This window comes from Staurois parvus, unplaced genomic scaffold (assembly GCF_062004578.1).
Source record: "Staurois parvus isolate SC_StPar_1 unplaced genomic scaffold, SC_StPar_1.0 ptg000054l, whole genome shotgun sequence".
Taxonomy (NCBI): domain Eukaryota; kingdom Metazoa; phylum Chordata; class Amphibia; order Anura; family Ranidae; genus Staurois; species Staurois parvus.
Window position 1 is genome coordinate 86,609 of NW_028317850.1, and position 23,196 is coordinate 109,804.

Genomic DNA, 23,196 nt, shown 5'->3' on the forward strand with positions numbered 1-23,196 from the left:
ATCTACAATCCGAGATCGAAACAATTCAACCTGTATGGTAATTTAACCAGGAAAAAGCAATTGCTGTACATAAAGAACAATACAGAAAGAGTACAATTTGTCATTGCTCCTAAAGCAGATACCAGGTCTTCTGCAAACAGTGTGTTGTGGAAGGACGACTCAGAGACATTAATTTGGCCATAGTTACTATAGACATGTTTGCCACAAACCAAATATGGCATTTCGAGAAGAAAAACCTCACACCAAAATGTGGTTGCTTTGCTGCTTCAGGTCCTGGGCAGCACATGGTCATTAAGTCAACTATGAATTCTGCATCACATCAAAGTGTGCTTAAAAATATGATGTGAGGCCACCTGTCCAAAGTTGAAGTTAAACTGAAAATTGACCTTTTAGCAATATAATAATCTGAAGCATACTAGAAAATCCACAGGGATGGCTTCGAGAGAAGAAATAGATGGTTATGGCTTGGTCTAGTCAAATCCCCCTGATTTGAATCCCACTGAAATGCTGTGGGGGGGTTGAAACAGGCAATTAATGCAAGGAAGCCCACAAATATTGTGCAATTGAAGGAATTTTACTTGGAACAGTGGCCACAACATTTCATAAAGTCGATTTATAAAAATCTGGTGAGCTGTTGTATAAAATTTTTCTAAAGGAGGCAGTACCAGCTTCTGAGACTGAGGGTTTACTTAACTTTTTTACCACTTTTGACATTTTTGTTAAAACGGAACTAAACCCATAGTATTAACAGATTCCCAAAACTGTTACTTTCAAGGTATGCTGTGAATGTTAACTGTCATAGTTGCTTATGTTCTCAGTCGAAATGTCCAGGCCTTCAAATACAGTACGGTGCAAAAGCCTTAGGCAGGTGTGAAAAATGCTGTAAAGTAAGAATGCCTTCAGAATTTTATTTATTTACAAATAGAAGTGTTTTTATAGTGTTTTTTTTTTTTTGGGGGGGGGGGGTTTACAAGTGAAAAAAATGAGTGTTGGAGATTTAGTCAGGATCAATGGTGTCCTCAATGCTGAGAGATACAGGCAGACACTCAATCATGCCATACCCTCAGGGAGGCATGTAAGTGGCCCCAAGTTTATTCTGCAGCTGTCGAATGACCATGAATATGCAGCCAATGTCATTAAGAACCATCCTCAGTTTAAAGAAGAACAAGGAGTCCTGGAAGCGATGGTTTGGCTCCCACAGATCCCTGAACTCAAGTTCATTGAGCCTGTCTGGGATTTCTTGAAGGGACAGAAGGATTTGAGGCAGCCTGCATCCACAGATGATCTGTGCTTAGTTCTCCAAAATGTTTGCAATAACCTACCTGCTGAGTTCCTTCAAAAACTGTTTGCAAGTGTACCTAGAATTGATGCTATATTGATTAGATTTGGATTTCTCTTCTGTTCATTTACTTTCCTTATTGTTAATTGATCAAAAAAAAGCTATGAACACTTCTCTTTATGAAAGCATTCTTAATTTAAAATAAGGATATAATACGCATGCACTGCCACAAATAAATAATAAGCTGCTGCAAGCACCTAAATGTATTCCCACATATACTTTATTATAGCTTGGTCAGGTGTTTACTGCTATTGTGATTGTGTGTTATTTTTGATATACGTTCTACTGTTCTGTTTTTTGGGTTTTGTTTACACTATATTCTTCAGTTCAGCTGGGTGTTTATTATAGGCTGGCCAGGTGTTTATTGCTACTTGCTTTTGCTTTATTTTTTATATGTTTCACTTTGGATTTAGTGGCTCAGCTAGTTTTTTGTTTTTTTAATTTACTATTGACTTTTTGTTTCACAGATTTATTCTATTACACATTGGGTTTGATGCTCAAGAGGGTATTTATTATTAGTGTATTTTTTAGGTCACTAGGGGGCAGCACATCACTATTCTTGGGGGGACACTTAATTTAAAATATTTTTTAGTACCTGCCTAAGACTTACTTTTGCACAGTACTGTAGCTGGTGTTATAACTGATATGTACAGCACCATGGCAACAGCAAATCAAACAAGGGCTAAGATGGCAACTTTCTTGGCTGTAAAGAATAGGGTTTGAAAAGGCAATTTTTTCCATTTTAAGTTTATCACCTTTATCTATGAAGATCTAATGTTTGCCTGTTCAGTTATGTAAAAAAAAAATGTTGACAAATACCATGCAGTGTATTTACTTTTTCACATGATGACATATCAATGCTCCTAAAATATAAGAACTATATTTTACTTTTGAAATGCAGTGCTAGTTAGCAATAGCCACAAATAGATTATTTCCATAGTGAGAAAAACTGGTAAATTGGTATCCAAAAATATTGTTTTAGATGGAGACTAAATCAATTGTCTTTTCTTTCCTTCATAGCATGCCATGGGTGTTATTGGAATTTTTGCAGAAGAGCAAGCTATGGTGCTGCAGATTGTAGCTGGAATTCTACACCTGGGCAATATTAGCTTCAAGGAAAAAGGCAACTATGCAGCAGTGGAGAGTGAAGAGTGTAGGTATTTCTTAAATCTCCAAGTAGTTGTATCATCTGTGAGTTACAGATTGTTTAGTTTTGGATTAAATCAAGTTATGATTTAGTGCACCATCGCATGCTTTTTTTTTTTTTTTTGTCTTGAAAAAAAAGTTATAATTTTATGAGTCCGTACATAATCTAGTGGGAAATGCTCTGATTGTTGGGAGAGGCTTCTACCATCTGACAGGCTTCCAGATGTGTAAACAGAGGCAAGAAAACTTCTAATGTGCACTTACTCTCAAAAGAAATGAGATTGGTAACAAATACTTCTGGTACTAGGAAGAGACCTTTCTTTTATAATCCTCTTGCTTCTCTTTAGCGATCCCAATAAGGTTAGTACAATCCGGTAATAGCAGGGGCCCTCAACTACGACCCGCGGGCTGGATACAGCCCGCCAAAGCCATTTATCCAGCCAGCCGGACAAAAAAAAAACGGGCCAGCAAATAGCTAGGCTGCTCACTGGGTCTTCGGCCAGAAGACTCTGATTTCACCTGTTGCAGCCAGAGGAGCAACAGGAGAGGAGTAGAGCACACCAGGTACAGTGCATTTGGTGTCCAGTGCGTTAGTGTACAGTGCATGGTGGTGCCAAGTGCGTTACAATGTATAGTGCATTGCAGTGTCCAGTGCGTTAGTGTACAGTGCATTTTAAATATTGTACAAATGTGCGGTGTGCATAGGAATTCATATTTATTTTTTCAAACTATAGTCCGGCTCCCCAACAGTGTGAAGGTCCGTGAACCGTCCCCCTGTTTAAAAAGTTTGGGGACCCCTGGGTAGTAGGTTCACGATCCATAAAAATTAATCACCGGTGTCCATACTATACACACTAAAGTATTTACATGTTCTGAACAAGCAATTCTAAATTAACTCTATAGCTATAAGCTTTGTGGAGAATGCTGTTTTCAAAAAGGCACTGAATTCTCAGCTTTTATATTTAAGATCAGATCTTGGCAGCCAACCAGGCTTTTATATAAACAAGCAGCAGGTGTTTCTAAGATGTTAAACCTGACTTCACAGTGTTTTGTTGTAATTTCCGAGGTTATTTTAAAAGTTACTTTACAGTACAAGTAGCTAGATCGTTGAGTAATGGCTTGTTTTAAAGCAATTGTACTGTTTAAGAATATGTAACTAGTTTACTGTCCATAGTCCAGGCACAGGTGCACTTTCAAAATGCTAAAGACTGTAGACATGAGATGATGAGCATTGCCCAACCCAATGGAAATTCACTGGTTTGGTTAGGCACAGTAGCTCAATGACCACCTTCAAACCCCACTGGACATATCTGGTCTTCAGATAACCGAGAAAATAGTAAAATCATCTGATATGACCAAACCTCTGTTTGGCAGCATGAGAGCCCTCTCTGGAAGCCCCCCTCCTGCCGTATACTGGCATGCACCACAATCGAACACCGCTCCAGGTCAACGTGCATATCAGCTGAAGCATGCCCTAGGTGCAGTTCTGGCCATCCACAATCAACAATACTTGCAGCACATTAAAAGTGCTGTAAAAGTATTTTTCATTACATGCAGTACAAAACATGTAAGAGCTTTTATGATGTTGCCATACTCCTACATAAAGGTTTACAGCATCCTGAGTGCAGACATCCTTTCAAATGTTCTATTAAACAAGCGTGCTTTACTGTTCTGAATACATTAAGACACTTGGGAAAGAAAAAAACATTCTTAACAGCTGGATTGCATGTGCATATCTAACTGCCCCTGAAGTCTCTGGCCTAGTCGGTTTTCATATGAAATGAAATTATGATACCAGATATTTCAATTTTTTTATTATTTTTTTTAGGCCTTGTTCGTATGGGTGTGCTATAGTGTACACCCATGTGAGGGCCACAATTGCCTGCATTGGGATGCCTAGGTGTTGCGTTCATTCCTGTGCAAGCAGTCCCATTCATGTCAGTCAAGACCCAGCAGCTACACGGACACAACCGCTGCTTCCAGTTTTAGAGCCTTGCAGGTGCGCAGCCCTGAACGCAGACCATGCGCTTTCGGATCCATACACCCACATGCACACGGCTGTCAAATTGTGAGCATTTGCTGTGTCCCAATTGAAATTAATGGGCCTGCCTGCACAGGGATTCACAAAATACCCGTGCATCTCTGTGCGTGCAAACCTAGCCCTCACATGGGCATGTATTTACTTATTATGCATATTTATAAATGGGAACAGTCACTTTCCCTAGGTGCCTTCATGAAACAACGGTAATTATGTCAATGGTAATGATGCTGTAATGGGTGAATTTTGCGATAGTATTAAGCACATGCAAAGTACCGTGGATATAAAAAGTCTACACACCCCTGTTAAAATGTCATGTTTCTGTGATGTAAAAAAAATGAGACCGAGAAATCATTTCATAACTTTTTCTACCTTTTTTAATGTAAACTATAAACAGTACAACGCAGTTGAACAACAAATTGAAATCTTTTAGGTGGAGGGAAGTAAAAATAAAAAATGAAAATATGGTTGCATAAGAGTTCACACCCTTAAACTAATATTTTGTTGAATCACCTTTTGATTTTTTTACAGCACTCAGTCTTTTTGGGTATGAGTCTATCAGCATGGCACATCTTGACATGGCAATAGTTGCCCACTGTTCCTTGCAAAAACACTCCAAATCTGTCAGATTGCAAGGGCATCTCCTGTGCACAGCCCTCTTCAGAGCACCCCACAGATTTTCGACCAGTAGTTGCCCACTGTTCCTTGCAAAAACACTCCAAATCTGTCAGATTGCAAGGGCATCTCCTGTGCACAGCCCTCTTCAGAGCACCCCACAGATTTTCGACTGGATTCAGATCTGGGCTCTGGCTGGGCCATTCCAAAACTTTAATCTTCTGGTGAGGCCATTCCTTTGTTGATTTGGATGTATGCTTTGGGTTGTTGTCATGCTGAAAGATGAACTTCATCTTCAGCTTTCTAGCAGAAGCCTGAAGGTTTTGTGCCACTATTGACTGATTTTACTGTTCATAATTCCCTCTACCTTGACTAAGGCCTCCGTTCCAGCTGATGAAAAACAGCCCCAAAGCATGATGCTGCCACCACCATTCTTCACTGTGGGTATGGTGTTCTTCTGGTGATGTGCAGTGTTGTTTTTGCGCAAGACATATCTTTTGGCATTCTGGTCAAAAGGTTCAACCTTGGTTTCCTCAGACCATAACACATTTTCCCACATGCTTTTGGGTGACTTCAGATGTGTTTTTGCAAAATTTAGCCGGGTTTGGATGTTTTTCTTCATAAGAAAAGTCTTCCATCTTGCCAGTCTACCTCATTGCCCAAATACATGAAGAATACGGAAGATTGTTGTCACATATACCACATAGCCAGTACTTGCCAGATATTCCTGCAGCTCCTTTTAATGTTGCTATAGACCACTTGACAGCTTCCCAGACCAGTTTTATTCTCATCAATTTTGGAGGGATGTCCAGTTCTTGGTAACTGTTGTACCATATTTTCTCCACTTGATGATGACGGTCTTCACTGTGTTCCATGGTATATCTAATGCCTTGGAAATTCTTTTGTACCCGTCTCCTGACTGATATCTTTTAACAATGAGATCCGTCTGATGCTTTGGTAGCTCTCTGTGGACCATGGCTTTTGCTGTAGGATGTGACTAAGAAAATGTCGAGAGAGACCTGCTAGAACAGCTGAACTTTATTTGGGGTTAATCGGAGGCACTTTAAAATGATGTCAGGTATGTACGGACTCCTATTTCACATAATTTTGAATGTGATTATTTCTGAACACAGCTACATCCCCAGTTTTAATAGGGTGTGCACACTTATGCAACCACATTATTTTAGATTTTTAATTGAGTTGTACAGTTTATAGGTCACATTAAAAGTGGAAAAAGTTCTGAAATGATTTCTTTGTCTCATTTTTTTTAACATCACAGAAACCTGACATTTTAACAGAAGTGTGTAGACTTTTTATATAAACTGTAGATAATGTGGAAACTTATTTTCCTTTAAGGTATCAGCATCGTCATACTGTCTGTAAAGGCTGCTTATCATTTGCAAAGTTATTTTATATCAGAAGGAATTGTCCCCTGTTCTTTTTAAATGGCATGTATTGTGATAAAACCTGATATTCAGCTACACTGAATATTTTGTGTCTTTTTGTATTTGCCTTGTTTAATAGAATGTATTTGATATAGCATTATGCATGGTTATCAACTAAAAATATAATACATATACCGTATGTTTATAATTGTATGTCATATTGTTTGAAATGAAGACCAAAAATGTATTTATAGTGAAATGGGAAACCCGTTAATACAGAATTATTTTTTGTGTGCCACAATATGGTCTTTTCTTCCTATAGCAGCCTTGATATCCATATGTATAGCAGATATCCTGGTCTTGTCTAATAAATATCTGAAATTTCAAAGATGTGGAAGTATTAAGATATTTTGTTTTTCATTCTAATATTCATGCTTCTACTTCCCCATTTAAAGGGTAATTAAATCAAAACCAGAAGTTAACCCACGTCCAGCAGTTGTAAAGTAACATTAAGATATCTGAATGTGGGAAGTGCTCTACATTGATCAAACCTATGATTTTTCACAAAGAGCTTCTCATTTATTTTTACTTTAAGTAAATGGGGCTACAATGCAGAGATATATATATATATATATATATATATATATATATATATATATATATATATATCGTGTTTCCCCGAAAATAAGACACTGTCTTATATTTGTTTCCTCAAGAAGACACACAATGGCTTATTTTCAGGGGATGTCCTATTTTTATTAAGTGTGGTACGTATGGCAAGTATGGGGAGCAGCAGCTTTACTGATGTTTGTGGGGGTGAGAGAGACCCACAGACTGTTGCTGGTTGGTGCTGGGGGAGAGAGACCAACAGTGCTGAGTAAAACAGCAGGCACAGCTTTACTTCTTCCCCCTGAGGACACACAATACGGTACCTAAAGCAGAGCGTCCTGCTCCTCGCTTCACTGAGGAGACTTTTACGTTCACTTTCTACGCCTTCACTGTCTCCCCCTATGAATCAGCTTGCAGCACTGACAGAATGACTGGGAGCTGACCTTGTTGATGGGGCTGCCCGAAACCTCTCCATTCACTTCCGAGATAGCAGCTGTCACAATGGGGGAGATGAGAAGGGCTGCCCGTCCATTACTATGTCTTATATTCGGAGTATGGCTTATATTGCGCAAATGCTCAGAAATCCTGCTATGGCTTGTTTTATGGGTATGTCTTTTATCGGGGAAACACGGTGTGTATATATATACTCACACCTCTTTTGATTTTGATCACGATCTCAATGAACAATTTAAAAAATTTTTACGAAACTGAGTTTTATAGAACATTTGTTTAGCTCATTACATGTAAGTAAGGCTAATTGTATACAGTGGATATAAAAAGTCTACACACCTTTGTTAAAATGTCAGGTTTCTGTGATGTAAGAAAATGAGACAAAGATAAATAATTTCAGAACTTTTTCCACCTTTTAATGTGACCTATAAACTGTACAACTCAATTGAAAAACAAACTAAAATCTTTTAGGAGGGGTAAGTAAACCTAAAAAACTAAAATAATGTGGTTGCATAAGTGTGCACAACCTCTTATAACTGGAAATGTAGCTGTGTTCAGAATTAAGCAATCCAAACCCGGATATATTTTGCAGTAACACTATATTAGTATAAGCGTCTGTAACACACTGTCACCACACAGATGTATTCAGAGGATTATTACATACAGTAGCACTCTTCAGAGACAGGGATTCTTTAGTTTGCATTAAAAGCTTTAAAGACAGTTCAACACTTTTCAGAAAATAGGATTTATTACTAAAAAGGTCAAAATGGTGCAATTAAAATATTTACAGAAAAAGATGTAACAAATATATAAAGAGAGCAATAAAACAGAGAAAAAAGAGAAGTTCAGAAGGCAGAATACTTGCAAAAGTCCTTGGTTTGAGCAGAGTCCAATCGTATGAACAAAAGGCTGCTTTGACTCACAAATCTTAGGTAGTTCGTGATAGATGTTAAAAGGAGAGCTCCCTTTCTCCAGCCTGTCAGTCTTCTCAAAGGGGTGTCTCCTGAGAACAAATGGCCAATCATCTCATTTGGGATGGGTGTTAGGCGGTAACCAAGGTTATGACCAAATTCCTTACAAGTTCATACGAAGGTCAATAACCTTCAATGTACAGGTAGCATCCTAGCAACTGGCAGATCAATATTTATAATTCTGTTCCCGAACGCAGATACCAAGCTTAGCATTTCTTTACCACTCCGGATAAAAGAGACTGCTTATTTTCTTTTGTAGGTGCTGAGCTAGGGATGTAAGGTGTCATGTGACTCATATTAAAATGACCTATCCGAATATGTACTTCATATTAAGGTGCCCAGTTCCTGCTGAAGTTTATGAATTTGTTTGAAAAATGACTCATGTAGAATGTACTTTTTATGGCACACTCCAGCTCTAATGGCCTAACAGGTCATGACTGTCTGAGTTATTGTTTTACGATCGGGCAGAGGAAAGTGGCTTTCAAGCAGACCCCCTGGGACCAGACTAATTAGTGGTTTACATCCCTGGAGTTTATCTAGCTATGTTGTAGATAAGAGGCACTTTTGACCTCTGTTCACTTAGTCTCACATTCCATTCAAAAGGGAGGAGGGAGGACAGGAGAGACAACATGGCCGTGACCTAACAAGATGGCTTGTCATGTACAGCGTCCATGCCTCTATTGCGCACAATTGTCACACACATCACCAAAAGAACACCATATCCACAGTGAAGCATGGTGATGGCAGCATCATGCTTTGGGCTGTTTTTCTTCAGTTGGAACTGGAGCTTTAGTCAAAGTAGAGGGAGTTATGAACAGTTCCATATATCAGTCAATAATGGCACAAAATCTTCAGGCTTCTGCTAGAAAGGTGAAGAGGAAGTTCATCTTTCAGCATGATAACGACCCAAAGCATACATCCAAATTAACAAAGGAATGGATTCACCAGAAGATTAAAGTTTTTTTGGAATGGCCCAGCCAGAGCCCAGACCTGAATCCGATTGAAAATCTGTGGGGTGATCTGAAGAGGGCTGTGCACAGGAGATGCCCTCGCAATCTGACAGATTTGGAGTGTTTTTGCAAGGAAGAGTGGGCAAATATTGCCAAGTCAGGATGTGCCATGCTGATAGACGCATACCCAAAAAGACTGAGTGCTGTAATAAAATCAAAAGGTGCTTCCACAAAGTATTAGTTTAGGGTGTGCACACTTATGCAACCATATTTTAGTTTTTTTTTTAATTTTTACTTCCCTCCACCTAAAAGATTTCAGTTTGTTGTTTATAGGTTACATTAAATGTGGCTAAAGTTATGAAATGATTTCTCTTTGTCTCATTTTTGTACATCACAGAAACATTTTAACAGGGGTGTGTAGACTTTTTATATCCACTGTACCTTAGATTAAAAAATCTTCACTTTTATTCAAATTAGTTGATGCAAAAATGAATACAGCCCACAACAAAACTACTACATTTAATATTTTGTATGACCTCCATGATTTGTAAGGGCAGCACCAAGTCTTCTAGGCATAGAATGAACAAGTTGTTGAGATATTTCAACAGCAATATTTTTTCCATTCAAGAACGACCTCCTTTTAGAGTCTGGATGCTGGAAGGAGAGTGATGCTCAACTTGTCAATTCAGAATTCCTCATAGGTGTTCGATTGGGTTCAGATCAGGAGACATATTTGGCCACTGAATCACTTTCACCCTGTTCTTCAGAAATACAACAATGGCCTTAGATGTGTATTTTGGATCATTGTCATGTTGGAAAAGTGCATGACAACCAAGGGCACATAGTGATGGTAGCATCTTCTCTTTCAATATAGAGCAGTACATTATTATTATTATACAGTATTTATAAAGCGCCAATAGTTCACTCAGCGCTGTACATTACAAAGGGGGACAGAACATGTGACCGAACAATACCAATACAATGCAAAACATGAGGGGATCGAGGGCCCTGCTCTTTCGAGCTTACAATCTAGAAGGGATGGGGCAGTGGTACAGGAGGAGATAGCTGTGGGGGATGGAGTGGTAGGAAGAGTGGAGGAGGTCAGCAAGTTAGCAGGGGGTGAGGTAGGCTTCCCTGAAGAGATGGGTTTTCAGGGTGCGCCTAAAGGAGAGGAGAGTAGGTGATAATCTGATGGGTTGGGGCAGGGAGTTCCAGAGGATGGGTGACACCCTGGAGAAGTCCTGGAGGCGGGCATGGGAGGAGGAGACCAGGGAACTAGAGAGAAGGAGGTCTTGTGAGGAGCGGAGTGTGCGTGCTGGGCGGTACTTGGATATTAGGTCAGTGATGTAGTTCGGGGCAGTATGGTGGACAGCTTTGTACGTCAGTGTTAGGATTTTAAATTTGATCCATTGCGCAATCGGAAGCCAGTGGAGGGATTGGCAGAGGGGGGTGGCGGAAATGGAGCGGTTGGAAAGGTGAATGAGTCTGGCAGCCGTATTCAGGATCGACTGAAGCGGGGATAGCCAGCGGCGAGGCAGGCCAGTGAGGAGGGAGTTGCAGTAGTCGAGTCGTGATATGATGAGGGAGTGGATGAGCTGTTTAGTGGTTTCTGGGGTTAGGAACGTGCGGATTTTGGCGATGTTGCGGAGGTGGAGTCTGCACGAGTTTGTTAAAGATTGGACTTGGGGCTGGAAGGATAGGTTGGAGTCCAGAATGACACCAAGTACTCTGGCCTGCAGAGCGGGTTTGATATTGGCGTTGTTGGATGTGATGTAGAAGTCAATGGGGGGTGGGGTTCGGGCTGGGGGGAAGACAAGGAGCTCGGTTTTGGAGAGATTCAGTTTAAGGAAGTGGAGCGACATCCAATCTGATATGTCGCTCAGTAGGTGTGTGATTTGGGCAGAGACCGAGGGGGTGAGGTGGGGGGTTGAGAGATAGATTTGTGTGTCGTCGGCATAGAGGTGGTAGTTGAAGCCGTGAGAGTGTATGAGTTGGCCAAGGGAGGAGGTGTAGATGGAGAAGAGAAGGGGCCCAAGGACAGAGCCTTGAGGGACCCCAACAGAGAGGGGGAGTGAGGGGGAGGTGGTAGCATTATAGGTAACGCTGAAAGAGCGTTGTGACAGGTAGGATGAGAGCCAGGAGAGAGCAGAATCTCTGAGGCCGAGGGAGTGTAGTATTTTGAGGAGGAGGGGGTGGTCAACTGTGTCGAAGGCCGCAGAGAGGTCAAGGAGTAGGAGCACTAAATAGTGGCCATTAGCTTTGGCGGTTAGAAGGTCGTTGGAGAGTTTGAGTAAGGCGGTTTCGGTGGAGTGTAGGGGGCGGAAGCCAGACTGTAGGGGATCGAGGAGGTTGTTGTCGTTGAGGTGAGAGCATAGGCGGGTGTAGACTAGGCGCTCGAGGAGTTTAGATGTAAGTGGGAGCAGGGAGATGGGTCTGAGGTTGTTCGGGTCATTGGGGTCCAGGGAGGGCTTTTTAAGTATGGGGGTGATGTGTGCATGCTTCAGTGGGGAGGGGAAAGTGCCGGAGGAGAGGGAGAGATTAAAGATGTGGGTGAGGGAGCGTAGGATGGAGGGGGAGGGAGGTCGTAGGAATTGTGAGGGGATAGGGTCGAGGGGGCAGGTGGTGAGGCGGGCATCAGAGAGGATCTTGGAGACTTCCTCGATGGTAGTAAGGTCAAAGGTGTGGAGTGTTGGGGGAGCTTCAGTATGAGGAATGTAGGGTGGGGTGGGAGTGGAGGTCAGAGCAGTGGTGGGGCCGTGGGAGAGGGGTGATGAGGGGGTAGCTGAGTGAGGGGGAACGGGGTTGGAGGGAGTTTGAGCAGTGACTAAGTCCCTGTGGGTAATGTCGAGGGGGAGGGGAGATGAGGGGGTAGCTGTGTGAGAAGGGACGGGTTGAGAGGGCGTGTGAGTTGCGGCAATGTCCTTGCGAATTGTGTCAATCTTGTTTTTGAAGTGATTGGCAATCTCAAGGGCGGTGAGTGAGGTGCTGGGTGGAGGTGGGGGTGGAGAGAGTAGAGAGTTGAAGGTGGAGAAGAGTCGGCGAGGATTGGAGGAGAGGGCCTTGATGAGGGTCAGGAAGTAGGCTTGTTTGGCTGCGTGGAGGGAGGAGGTGTAGGTGCGGAAGGCAGATTTGTAGCAGGTGAAAGCTTGTTGGGATTTTGTTTTGCGCCATAGTCGCTCCAGGGCACGACTGCGTCGTTTGAGGGTTTTGGTGTGATCAGTCTGCCAGGGCTGGAGCGGTCGGAGTCTGAGGCCATCAATGAAATGCAGCTCCCTGACACCAGCAGCACTCGTGCAGCTCCTCAGAAGGACACTGCCACCACGTTTCACTGTAGACACCATGCATTTTTCTTTGTACTTCTCAGTTTGTGATGCCATACAGTTTTGAAGACATCAGTTCCAAAAACATTTTATCTTGGTCTCATCATTCCAGAGTACAGAGTCCCAACAGTCTTTTCATCATGGGCCCTGGCAAATTCTAGGCGGGCTTTATTGGCCATGGGCTTTAGGAGAGGCTTCCTCCGTGAACGACACTCATGCATGCCATTCCTCTGCAGTGTACGCCGTATTGTGTCATGGGAAACAATCACTCCAGTTTGGCTTTCTACTTCTTTAGCTAACTGCAGTGAACCTGCATGGCGATTTTCTTCAACCCTTCTCATCAGAAGACCCTCTTGTTGAGGTGTTAACTTCCATGGATGTCTCTGTGAGATGGTTGCAATTCCATCTTTGTTAAATTTCTGTATCACTTTTGCTCCAGTATTCTGACTGATAAGTAAAGCTTTGCTGATCATCATGTAGCCTTCACCAATCTTGTATAAAGAAATTATTTTCTTTCTCAGGCCTTGTGACGTTTCTCTTCCATGTTGTGCCATTGCTGACCGCATGAAATGGGAAGGGGATTTCTTTAAGTAATGCCCTTTCATAATCAACCATCTGCTGGACACCTGTTTAATGAATAATTAGACTTACCTGTACTTGAATTCTTGTTAATTTAGGATTTTGTTGTCTAAAATTTAGCTTTTCTCCTAAGACTTTCATTGGGGTGTATTCATTTTTGCAACATGGCCTCGTGTGAATTTGTTAGGAAAAAATACTTTTTTGTGTGTGTAAATTAACAGATCTTGTTTGCAATCAATGGCCTTCATTTGTGGGAGTATTTTGTAGTATAGTGTCCCATAGAAAATGTTGATTCTGAAAGTAAAGTAAAGTTTTTCTGACAGAACTGTTGGGGTATACTAATGTATACTAAGTTGTGTATGTGTGTGTGTGTGTGTGTGTATGTATATATATGTATGTGTGTGTGTGTGTGTGTATGTATGTGTGTGTATATATATATATATATATATATATATATATATATATATTTATTTATTTATTTTCATATTTTAGTTAAGAGGCTGCTCTTTAAAGGAGAAGTACAGCCAAAACTCTTTTGGCTGTATTTTTCCTATGGATCACACCCCAGAGTCTGGAGCGGCACCTGACTCAGCCTCTCAGCGAAGCACTGAGAGCCTGATTCTGTCACTCCCTCCCCCTGCACAGCCCAACGCTCCAGTGAGCACTGGGGAAGCAGAGCAGAGAGTGGTGACTGACAGTCTCACACTTAGAGCTGACGTGGGACAGATGCAGCATCGGACCTACTTCACTATTAAGATTCGATGGGCCCGAAGAGAAGGTTTCTGGATTCCTAGCAGTTAAGCTGGACATAGAATTTAGTACCAAAATTCTTAGGAAAAGTCTTAGGAAATTTCTACGAAATATTTGCAGGACATTTGAATGTGATGCAAAATATTTAATTTGTTTGTTTTTGATTTTGGGATGAAAGACTTTACCAAACACAAACCACATACACTGTTAGAAATTCATTTGTGTAAGAATTTTTCCATCCCGTTTCTTTGAATTTCCTTGTCTCTGTGGTTGAAAACAAATGTTGATTTGACCCACTAATGATTTGAAAAACAGACTAACTTTCTTGGAACGTTCTTTTCCTATGAATTTTGGTTTGAAATTCCACTTATCTAAGTTTAGTAGAGTAAAGAGCACGCTAGACGAATGGCGGATAGTCAAGTTCAATTTACATTCACCAGGAGAAATAGCCGGTATGGTTTAGGTGGCTTAACCAATCGCCCTTCAACAAGGCTACCGGTGAAATTAAAAACTTTAATCAGAATTGTACATACAGTAAGGTTAATCCATGATGATTCATAGTACAGTGTAAAATGTATTGTGATGTTACATAAAAGGTTTCTTATAAAAACACTAAACGTTAGCAGTTAGCTTATATAATTCTAATGGTACCTACTGTAGCACACAGTATTCTAGGTATAACTTTAGATCGATAGGAAATGGTATGATGGAAATTTAGGATATGTATCCAATAATCTATTCAGAGCTCTATCATTTAAAAAAAATCATTCTGCTTGTATTTTTGTTTTGTTTAAGCCTTTTTTTATTTAATTTTTTTAATGTGAGAATGCAGTTAACAATGAAAATGGACATTAAGAAACAAAGAGATGGATGGTGATTGGTCCATTTGTTAGACCTTTTTATCATTTAGTCATTGAGATTAGAGATCGGGGATATCATGTTCGTAATATACTGATTTACAGGAAGTGTATGTGAATCTTATCTGCCTGATGACTCGCTAGTGGTCAGCTTTCTAGCTTTCCATTATCCTCTACCTATTATTAATGAATTGAAACCAAATATAGTCTTTTAAAAGCTGATGTCTCACCTATATAATAAAAGCAAGGCAAGTAGATAGTTGACTTATTTACTATTGATAAAGGCATGTAGAAGTCATGCCTGCTCCATCATACATTTATAACGGAAACTGGCCCATTTTAATAGTTCTAAGTGCAGTAACGTGGCATTGAACCCCAAATCTGCTTTCAAGGGTTGGATTGATAAAAAGGGGTTTTGTATCCAGTACTGCTGTTTTGTAGACTTTTCTGGAATAAGGTCAGCTGTGTTGAAACAAATAATTCCACAGACTATTTATCCAAAAATGAAATGTAGTATATTAACCACAGGACAACTCAATATGATGTATGTGTTGTTTGAGAAAACCGTTGTTCATTTAAGCGGTGAGATTGATATTTTCGTCTCTTGTTTTGTGAAAATTAGGCAATCAATCGTTATAAATTTACAGCACATAATTTGCCTTACTAGCGGTATTAACTGTACTCCATCGTAGTGTTGCAACATTAGCAGTAATGTGGTCTGCAGATATATGCAGACAATGATTCTATAGTCTGTTATTAATTGAGAAGAAAGGCCAGGGGGAAGTAAAGTACTTTTTAATGCTCTTAAATTGTTTCCAGTATTCTAAAATTATTATGGCCTATACTGTCCTGTTAAAAGAAGTGTGTTTTGAAGCTCATTAAAAAAAAAAAAAAAAGTATCATACAGAGGAAACCTGTCATCCCACTTGTATAGAAATCTTAGGAGCTTTGTAATGTAGTATAATAAAAATCTGTAATTCAGATGTGTGACCTCCATTCAAATTTTTATAAATCCTTCCTTTAGCTCCACAGCTGTTACAAACTTGTCCTTTTAGAAAACACAGTTGGATGCACCTAAAATACAATTTCTGGTGTCTGAGCTCACCACTATAATTCTAGGTAGTTGTTCTCATTCCATTGTAAATGAAACTTAGTTCAAACAAAATATGGGCTAAAGGGCACCTGTATGTGGTATACCTGAAGTTGTGTAAAAGTGCCAGGCGAGGGAAAAAAATGACTTCAGTACTTTTTTTTTAGTTTTACAGCTGTTGACAAGTCCTAAGTTCTTGTTGATGTGTGTGTGTTGTATAGGATTTGTGAACTCCACATGAATGGTTATACAGAACTGACCTGAATATTTGTCCTGGATTGTAAAGGTCTCTTTTTGTTTACAGTTTTGGCATTCCCTACATTCCTCCTGGGGATAAATGAAAGTCGCTTAAGAGAGAAGTTGACAAGCAGACAGATGGATAGCAAGTGGGGTGGCAAGTCCGAGTCAATCAACGTGACTTTGAATGTGGAACAGGCCTGCTATACCAGAGATGCTCTTGCCAAAGCACTACATTCACGGGTTTTCGATTACTTAGTGGAAGTAAGTCCTGTCTCAGAAGACATACCCATGGCATTGCTTTTATATTTTTTTTTTATTTTTTTGCTATAGGAAATATAGTAGTCCTGATAACCTATAGTATACAGCTGTTTTATTAATCATTGCAGGAAGTAAATATAGTTAGTATAGAAGTAAATATAGTTCATATGCTTTCCCGTGTCAATTTTAACTTTATGTACAGTTGTACTTGTTTTTTTTTTTCTCCAAAAAAAAAACAAAAAAAAAAAACTCAGAAGTCTGAACCCCAAAACACCATAGTTAGAGACGGTTTTCAGGTGCATCATAATCTGTCTCTACAATGCCTGGCTCTCTGATGGGCCAGTCAGTTTTTACTTTAAATTTTTCTCCCAGCACTGGTGCTGCTGTGTGTAGACATGACTATACACACTATGGGGGTGACTGGGAGCATACAGTCATTTCTGCCCACTGGAGAACGGGTGCTGGAATCGTTCCAGTGACTTACCTCAGTTTATTGCCAAAGTTTTTCTTGCATTTAAATTGCATCTACCTTGGGTATCCATGCAACCTCAAATATAAGATCTGTAGGTATGACTGATGGATTTTGATAGATCATAGATTGTAAGTCCTTGAGAGCATGGCCCACTTTCTGTTTGTTTACACTTGATTGCTGCTTTCTGTCCTTGTATTTCATATTCAGTAGCTTCCTGTAGCATTGAAGAATAAAGTCACATGTTTTCAAACGGTATTCTGGCCCCCTCCTCCAAAAAATAATTAAGTCAGCAGCTACAACTACCGTAGCTGCTGACTTTTAATATTAGGGCACTTGCCTGTCTAGGGGTCCAGCTGTGTCCTCACCCCGTGCCAATTCTTCAATCAGCTGTCAGGTGCTGGCGCTGCCATCTTGATTAAGGGAAACCAGCAGTGCAGCCAGATTCCTACTGCATATGTGCTGTGCATTGTGAATGGGCTGCAATCCTCTTGAGACCTGTGAAGTGTGCCAGAGGGCTGTGGGGGGTGCAAACTTCTGGCCTCATCCCCCCCCCCCCCCCAAGAGGTGCCGAATGTGGCAGCTGAGGAGGCAGATAAGTGGAGCTTCCACTTTTGGGCGGAATGCGGCTTTAAAGTAGATTTTTGTTATATGCTAATTTTTTTTCTAACACACAAACTTACGAACAAAAAAAAATTGCCAAGCTGTACTTGCCTTTCTCAACTGCTGTCCCCGGCTTCTTCCTCTAGCTCAGCCAATTATGAGCCAGTTATGGACCCCAATCATGAGCTACTCATGGACCCTATCCAGCACAGCTAACCTTGAGTGTCATTCTGCCAATTTCCTGTTAGCTGAGCATTTCGTTTGCACCCCCTGAGAAATAGCTGTATTTCTGCTTTATATAAAACCAAGAGGTACATTTTAAACTATAAAAGCAAGTAACATAGCTACTGCATGGTCACCAATTTAAAAAAAAAAAAAAAAGCACAAAAATAAGTAGGTAATAAAGCTTAAGATTCAGTTTTCTTTACATAGCATATTTTATTTTTTAGTCCATCAACAAAGCCATGGAGAAGGATCATGAGGAGTACAATATCGGTGTTCTTGATATTTACGGCTTTGAGATTTTTCAGGTAAGTTACAGTTTAGGACTGTAGCTCCATTGGTATACTGTACTTATCTGAATAACATACGTATTTGTTTCTTTTCAGAAAAATGGTTTTGAGCAGTTCTGCATCAATTTTGTGAATGAAAAATTGCAACAAATATTTATAGAATTGACACTAAAAGCAGAACAGGTAACTCAACTGACCTAACCCTATAGTTTTCTAGAAGGTTAGGATAGTATCTGTGATGAGGGCTGGTGTTAAAGGGCTTAGGTTTATTGGGTGTTATGGGAGCTTGGCATATGCAATATTTAAGATGTAATAGCAAATGATTTTCTGTGACTTTTTCTGGTGCCCCCTCTCTGGATTAGTGGTTCGGCTGGGCTCCTCTGCTTTCAACATAATATGATTAAAAACATTCCAAGTAAGGCAGTGCAAATAATCTTTCACTGGATACAATAAACTGGATTGTGGTTGCATTAGGTTGCCTTGCTGTTTTTACATTGTAAATGCACTTTGTGTTAGTGCTGGAAATCTATTTTTACAACTGTTCTATATTATAAAAGAATATAAATACATTTGAAGCCAAACCTTTTTTAACAAGAAGGATGGTCTAGCTAGTACTGTTTATTGCCAAAGGAAGGAACCATGCTTCAGTTTAAAATAAAACCTCATACTTTTTTGTTTGAGAAACCTCTTGGTGGCAGCAAGGCATCTTCTTTTAATATTTTGGCACCCCTATGAATGGTTACTTCAAGATGTCCATTATTTTACAGTGTAATTTTGCTGTTGTCATGTTGTGGTGTTTGACTACCACAGGTTGACCAAAATAAGATGTTAACTTTTTAGCTCTTAGTGTTGTAGCAATATATTGTACACCTTTTTAATTTTTCTGTACTTTGAATTTCAGGAAGAATATGTTCAGGAAGGCATTCGATGGACCCCAATAGAATACTTTAACAATAAAATTGTGTGTGACCTTATTGAGAATAAAGTGGTAAGTGTTGGAAAAATTATATGTCTATTTTATTTCTCAAGGTGAGGTCTCGTTATCCTATTCTGGTAATCTGCGTTTAATGTATTCCCTTTTCCTCATTTTAGTTCATTGGGTTTAAAGGTAATGTATGATAGATAGATTAGTATTTATCATAGACAGGACTAAAAGGATAAACAAATATTTTCTAATTTTGAATATACATGAAATATTGCACATGAATAGTATGTGATCTTCTGTCGAGCATTGGGCTTTGTTTCAAATGGTACTCTGTCTCCTTACTGCTGTAGACCTCCAAAAGCTCAAGCTTAAATTCATGCACACAAGTGAATGAGTCAAGCAGTGATTCATAGAAATTGGTTATTGCTTATCTAATGTCTTTTTTCCAGTGTTTTAAACAGTTATGCACCATTATCAACACAAGGAAGACTTGTATCTAGGTGGCTTTTGTTGTGTTGTCTGTTTAGATAAGCCATAGTACTTATTAGGTCTTGTAATATAGTGGTAGTAAAGTCAATTTGTATATTTTTATCTGCGGGTAAGCTTATGATAAAGCTTACCTGCCGGTAAAATGAATATCTCCTAAACGTGCACCATTTAGGAGATATTCTTTAGTGCAGCAGCCAGTGAAGGAATGGCATACTTGTGCTGTTTCTTCAGTGCAGCTGTGTGCCATGGCCGAAACTCCCTCACGCATGCGCACAAGTGACATCATCGGTGGCTTGGCCATTCAAGCAGCTGCAGCCCCCGAACCTGAAAGGAAGACTGAGTGAAGATCGAAACATTTTGCAGCAGTGACAGTGCACTGCTGGAGGGCTTCATTCTAAGGGAAGTCTTTCATAATGTGCTAGTTTGCGGCGCATACTAGCACATTATGATATTACCTTGCAGGGAGAAGTTTATTTTTGTCAACTTTACTACCACTTTAAATGTTTGCTTAAAATAAACAAAGATTTTAAAAACATTTAATATATGTTAATGTATAACCTTCAAATACTGTGCATTTATCCTAAACAATTAATTTCCCTTTTACAGAATCCATGAATCTGTGGTTTTTATTTTAAGACTACTTTCACACAGATCAACAGCAAAAAGGCAGAAAAAGACGCAAAGTGGGTGCGTTTTTGCTGCGTTTTCCCTTCATTTCAGTGGGGAGGTGCGTTTTTAGTGTATTTTTTACAGGACATGTGACTCAAAAACCGCCCCAAAAATTCAACATGGGTACATTTGATACATTTTTAAGGCGTCATGTTTTCCATTTGCGTTCAATAGGGAGGTGCATCTTAGGGTATTTTTTTTTACCACACCACAAATGCAGCAAGCAGGATTTTAAAAAAAACGCATCTGACCCACAAGAAATCAGTGTGAAGAGTTCCAAAGGAATGCTTGGTCACACATTTTTATTCCGATTTTTTATTTTTTTTAACGCAAAAGCTGAAGAGAAATGGATCAGTGTGAAAGCAGCCTAATGCCTGGTTCACACCAATACTGTATTCGTTTTGTCCATTTTGCAGTGCTTTTTGCGGTACATTTTGCATTTTTTACATGTTTTTTGATGCGGCTTTGCTTTTTTGCACTACCTGCGTTTTCTGCAGCATCTACATTGAAGTCTATTGAATCAAGAACACAACGTTTTGCATTTTAAAAAAAGTCCCAGACCCTTTCCAAAAACTCAGCAGCTCAAAAGAGCATGAACTTGCCCATAGGAACCCATAGTAAATAGACTGTACTGTGTTTCTGCAAAAAGCACAAAAAAAAAGCATAGGTGTGAATCAGGCCTAACACCATAAATCACAGTAGAGCCTTTCTACAACAGATCGTATTGATTGTCTCCCTCTTATTACATATCTTGAAAATAAGGGGCTCGCTCCTTATTTTATGCAAAGCTATTGAAATCATACCTTTATGCCCAATTGCTAACTATATGTCCAAAAACTGATGTTTGTTATAAAACCGTTTATTCCAAACTAGATATAGCTGTTTCATACTTGTTGGCCATCGTTAGCGCAGTGTATGCAAACCGTGGCTTAGACAATGGAGACCAATCTTTAACAAAATATAGTGATACAAAATGAAAAACTGGTTTTATCAAAGATTTTAATTGTCTTATTGGACAATCAAGTTAACTTAGCCACTGGAGCCCCTTTTAATTTAACAGAGAGCATGACTTTTGCAAACACTTCTTATATTTTTTTAAATATGTTTTTAACTGATATCTGAAATACAGCAGAGCACAATGCAGACTGATATGTATATCTACTTATCTTTGAGTGCTGCCCTTATGTCTAGATGTGCTATAGTTCTTCAAAAATATATATTTTGTTCCAGGTAATGGTTCTGTTTTAGGCCATTGATGTGACATCCAACTGCACAGAGATGCTGTTTGTGTATAGTAAAGGCAGATATATAAACCGTATCTTCCGTTCTGAAGTATTGATGGTTCTGTAAAATAGTTAACTTTCAGTATAACTGTGTCTTGTACCACTCTTTTATACTTCCAGAACCCACCAGGCATAATGAGTATCTTGGATGATGTATGTGCCACAATGCATGCAGTGGGAGAAGGGGCTGATCAGACACTTTTACAAAAGCTCCAGATGGCTGTGGGGACCCATGAACACTTTAATAGCTGGAACCAGGGCTTTATTGTTCATCATTATGCTGGAAAGGTAAGTCTGAATGCTGTGCATGAGTTTGCAAAAATATTTAGGCAGAAATCATTTTGGTAGGAATTCTATATTAACTGGATTCAAACGTGATATTGAACGATTACAGCCCAGCTCCAGAAAAAGTAAAAATCCTCCCTTGCAGTGGGGCTGCCTGTCAGTTTTTCAGGTGGACCTGATCAAATGGTCCATGTATGACTATGGACCAGCGGGTGTAATGGACTTGAGTCCATTTACACCCTCCTAACTCTAATCCGGTCTGTTAAAAAAAAAAAAACTGAAGGGGATCTGTTCCCCCACATCTAGATGGATGAGATCAGAGGGCACTCGGGTGTAAACTGACTGCCCATAGAGCAGAGCAAACTGTGTCCATGTCCGCTCTGCAGAAACTGAGCAGACATGGACCTGTCATCCACTCACTCTGCTCTACTCAACAGGGGATCAGCGGACCGATCCCCTGCTGAGAACAGCATATTCTGCCCTCATGTGAAAGGGGCCTTGATTACCGGATTCACTGCTGCCCCGGAGGATGAGGCTCTCCTGAATTCTCATACGCTCCAGCAGTGGACTCTCCTTCAGCTTGCAGTGTAGGGCTATTGGCTCTGCATTGCTCCTAAAGATGTCAGGGGCATCGAACTGTCAAAGCATACGGGAAAACAGGATGAGCGAGACTGATCTTGCTGTGTGGAACAACCTGCAGCAGCAGAGGATTAAGAAATTATAACTGCTTTTTCTGGTCTCCTAGATGTAAACAAGCATTTAAAGTTTACCTCCACTTTTCTTGCGAATTTTAATAGGGGTGGGGTACACAAAATCGAGAGAGAGCATTCTGTTAAATGCCAAACACCAACTAATTACAGTAATAAAATGTCTTATGGCACTTGAGTGCTAAACATGTGAGTGGAAAGACAAAAAAAGGGGGGCGAAGGGGAAATCCCCCCAAATACAAAGTATTTCCAGAGTATCTATCTATATGGTATCTAGATATCCCCTATAGTGATAAAGATTTAGTTGGAGGCAGTAAAGTAAACTTGCATATATAACTGTAAATTTAACTGTCAAACACAAAGTTGTCTATAGGCGAGTTATGTCAGAGTTTGGTTAAATAATGTATCTTTAAGTGACAGGGTTGCTATAAATGCCGTAGAGGGTTGTCTGCCAGGACTTGTACGTGGCCTGCAGTATCAAGTCTCAGAAGAGTGAGAATAATAATGGTGTGTGTGTGGCCTGGATTTGAAGGGGATATTCTTATAATAGGGAGAAGAGTATATAAAAAAGGGGGGTGGGGGGAGTGCGTCTACCACCATAGGCTGGTTAATATGCCATTATTCTATTATTTCTTCATGTAGCTACGTACTTATGTT

At 40.0% G+C, this 23,196-nt stretch overlaps 1 protein-coding gene across 1 annotated transcript in view; it reads left to right on the forward strand.

Annotated features, from left to right (window-relative positions):
• The window catches only part of MYO1E (myosin IE), a 143,653-nt gene that overhangs the window by 37,260 nt on the left and 83,197 nt on the right, over nt 1-23,196 (forward strand). The window contains exons 8-13 of the mRNA XM_089667664.1: nt 2,360-2,492; nt 16,404-16,600; nt 18,119-18,199; nt 18,278-18,364; nt 19,083-19,169; nt 21,668-21,835. Coding sequence (XP_089523790.1) covers nt 2,360-2,492; nt 16,404-16,600; nt 18,119-18,199; nt 18,278-18,364; nt 19,083-19,169; nt 21,668-21,835 — 753 coding nt within the window. The remainder of the gene's footprint in view (nt 1-2,359; nt 2,493-16,403; nt 16,601-18,118; nt 18,200-18,277; nt 18,365-19,082; nt 19,170-21,667; nt 21,836-23,196) is intronic.